Source organism: Cicer arietinum, chromosome 8 (assembly GCF_000331145.2).
Source record: "Cicer arietinum cultivar CDC Frontier isolate Library 1 chromosome 8, Cicar.CDCFrontier_v2.0, whole genome shotgun sequence".
Classification (NCBI taxonomy): Eukaryota; Viridiplantae; Streptophyta; class Magnoliopsida; order Fabales; family Fabaceae; genus Cicer; species Cicer arietinum.
The window spans coordinates 2,612,909-2,615,703 of NC_021167.2; the positions used below are offsets into that span (position 1 = coordinate 2,612,909).

General features: G+C 37.9%; 1 protein-coding gene across 1 annotated transcript; it reads left to right on the forward strand.

Moving 5' to 3' along the window:
* Positions 1-792: 792 nt before the first annotated feature.
* Positions 793-2,568, forward strand: LOC101513446 (phospholipase A1-Ibeta2, chloroplastic-like). Its single transcript, XM_004511668.4, has one exon. It carries the CDS (start codon positions 884-886, stop codon positions 2,537-2,539), a length of 1,656 nt encoding a protein of 551 aa, XP_004511725.1. The 5' UTR covers positions 793-883; the 3' UTR covers positions 2,540-2,568.
* Positions 2,569-2,795: the final 227 nt, after the last annotated feature.

Below are 2,795 nucleotides of genomic sequence, written 5' to 3' on the forward strand. Positions count from 1 at the left end.
TCTTCACATATTAATTAATAGTTTATAGGATCACGTTAATATGTATTTTAAAGATAGTACAACTGAAAAATTATTTAAATTTTAAAAAAATTATTTAAATTTTTAAAAAATAATTTAAATTTTAAAAAAGTTAAAAATAAAAAATTTTAAAATAAAATATTTACATTGAAATTATTAAATATGTGACGAGAAACGTAATAAGAAATAACATATTTATAAAGGAGTTAGTAATAAAAAAAGAATGAACGAGTTAGTAAAAGGTAAACTAGGGGTGGGCAAAGTTCAGTTCTGCACTAGAACCATTTGAAAATTGAACCGAACTGTTTTTCAGTTTAGAAAAACCGAACTGAACCGGTTTTCAGTTCAAAGAACCGAACCGAACCGGTTTATAAAAGTAGTGCACCGGTTTATTATTTTGAACCAAACCGAACTGGTTTAACTTAATTTTTTTCCAAAATTTTCATAATTACCCCTAATTACGACTAAAAAAAATTCGGTTCAAGTTTTGTGAAATAAAAACCGGTTCGGTTTGGTTTTTTTAAACAAAAAACCGGTTCGGTTCGGTTTTTTGAATTGAAAAACCGGTTCGGTTCAGTTCTGGTTTTACAAAATCAGTTCGAAAACAGTTCGGTTCTTAAACCAGTTCAGTTCAAAACCAGTTCGGTTTGGTTCGGTTCGGCAGTTTGGTTCAGTTTTTGGTTTTTTTGAACACCCCTAAGGTAAACTAGGAAATGATGACCCACATGGCAAGTAGCTCTTTAAATACACCCCAAGAGGAATTGATCCATTCAATAACAGCACAAAACACAACACAACACAACTTGTGGATTTATTTGAAGCGCGCACTTCAGAGGATCATAATCTTATTCACGCTTTTTCAACCATGATGCAAATCACCTCCACCGTACCTGCTCACAACCTCCACAAGTTTCAAGCATTAAGATGCCCCAGTTTCAGATGCCATGCTTCTTCTCCTTTAAACCCTTCCGTTAATAAATCCTTTACTTCTCTTCAAACTCACAAACCCTTTGACTCTACTCGTTTACATCTCTCCAATCTTGACAAATTCCTCGATTCCCAAAACCCACTCGAATCAACTACCCAACACCACCACCACCAACAACAACAACAACCCATTCAAAAAAACGATTCAAAGGATAAAAAAGGAAAAAGCTTTCTCGAATGTCTTAACCTTGCTAAGTTATGGCCGGAAATCAAAGCAGCTGATGAAATCTCCCCGCGCCACCTCAAACGCCTTCAGCGTCTCCTTTCCAAGACGGCGGAGTATTCACCAAGAAATATTCTCGGCAGCCGGTGGAAGGAATATCACGGCAGCAACGACTGGAAAGGGATGTTAGATCCTCTCGACGATAATCTCCGCCGAGAAGTTGTTAGATACGGCGATTTAGTTCAAGCCGCGTATCAAGCCTTTCACGCCGATCCTGCCATGTCATCAACCGAACCACCCCAGCATCACCACGTGGCGTTACCTGAAAGATCATACAAAGTTACCAAGAGTCTGTATGCCACATCATCCATTGGATTACCCAAATGGATTGATGACGTGGCTCCAGATCTTGGATGGATGACCCAACATTCTAGTTGGGTCGGATACGTCGCAGTATGCGACGATAGAAGAGAGATTGCTCGAATGGGAAGAAGAGATATCGTGATATCTCTTCGTGGAACTTCCACTTGTCTCGAATGGGCCGAAAATATGAGAGCCCAATTAATCGACTTACCCGTGGATAATAATAATAATAACAACAATGAAAATTCAGAAGCTCGGGCCCAGACCCAAGGAAAGCCCAAAGTTGAGTGCGGGTTTATGAGCTTGTACAAAACAAGAGGGGCCCACGTGCCGAGTCTATCCGAGTCGGTAGTGGAAGAAGTGAAGCGTCTAATGGAACTCTACAAAGGTGAAGAGTTGAGTATAACAATAACGGGCCATAGCCTTGGTGCTACACTAGCACTATTGGTGGCTGAGGAGATAAGCACGTGTGGGCCCAACGTACCACCCGTTGCTGTTTTTTCATTTGGTGGGCCTCGTGTGGGTAACAAAGCCTTTGGGGAACACCTCACACAAAAGAAGGTGAAAGTGCTTAGAATAGTGAACACACAAGATGTGATTACAAGGGTGCCAGGAATATTTTTAAGCGAAGAGCTTGAAGAAAAAATAAAAAATTCAAAGGTAGTTAGTGGAGTGGTTGATATGTTGGAAGAGAACACACCGTTGGGATATTCACACGTTGGAACGGAATTACGTGTTAATACTAAGATGTCACCGTACCTTAAGCCCGATGCTGATATAGCTTGTTGTCATGATTTGGAGGCTTATTTACATTTGGTGGATGGGTTTATTGCATCTAATTGTCCTTTTAGAGCTAATGCAAAGAGAAGTTTGGCTAGATTAATGCAAGATCAAAGTTCTAATGTAAAAAAATTGTATACTAGTAAGGCAAAGGCCTTGACTGTTAATCTTAGTAGACAGAGATCTATGTCTATGTCTACTTGTTTGCCTAGTCCATCATCTTCATGAAACTAATAAAAAAAATTGCATATATACCATTCTTGAGCTTGTCTTTTACTAGTTATTATTATTATTTTTTAATATATGAATGAAGATATATCATGATGCAAAAGGCAGAGTATCCAAAGACTAAAAACAGTGATAATTATATGATCACAGTTACTTGGATCCGAAAGGAAAAATTAAATGATACTGTGATAATTATAAGGAAAAATATAAGAGGTAGTAATCAAAACTAAATTCATGTTGAAAATTTATTCACTTG

Bases quoted from the DNA above. Each gene is read 5' to 3' on its own strand.
- LOC101513446 (XM_004511668.4), top strand. From the start codon at position 884: ATGATGCAAATCACCTCCACCGTACCTGCTCACAACCTCCACAAGTTT.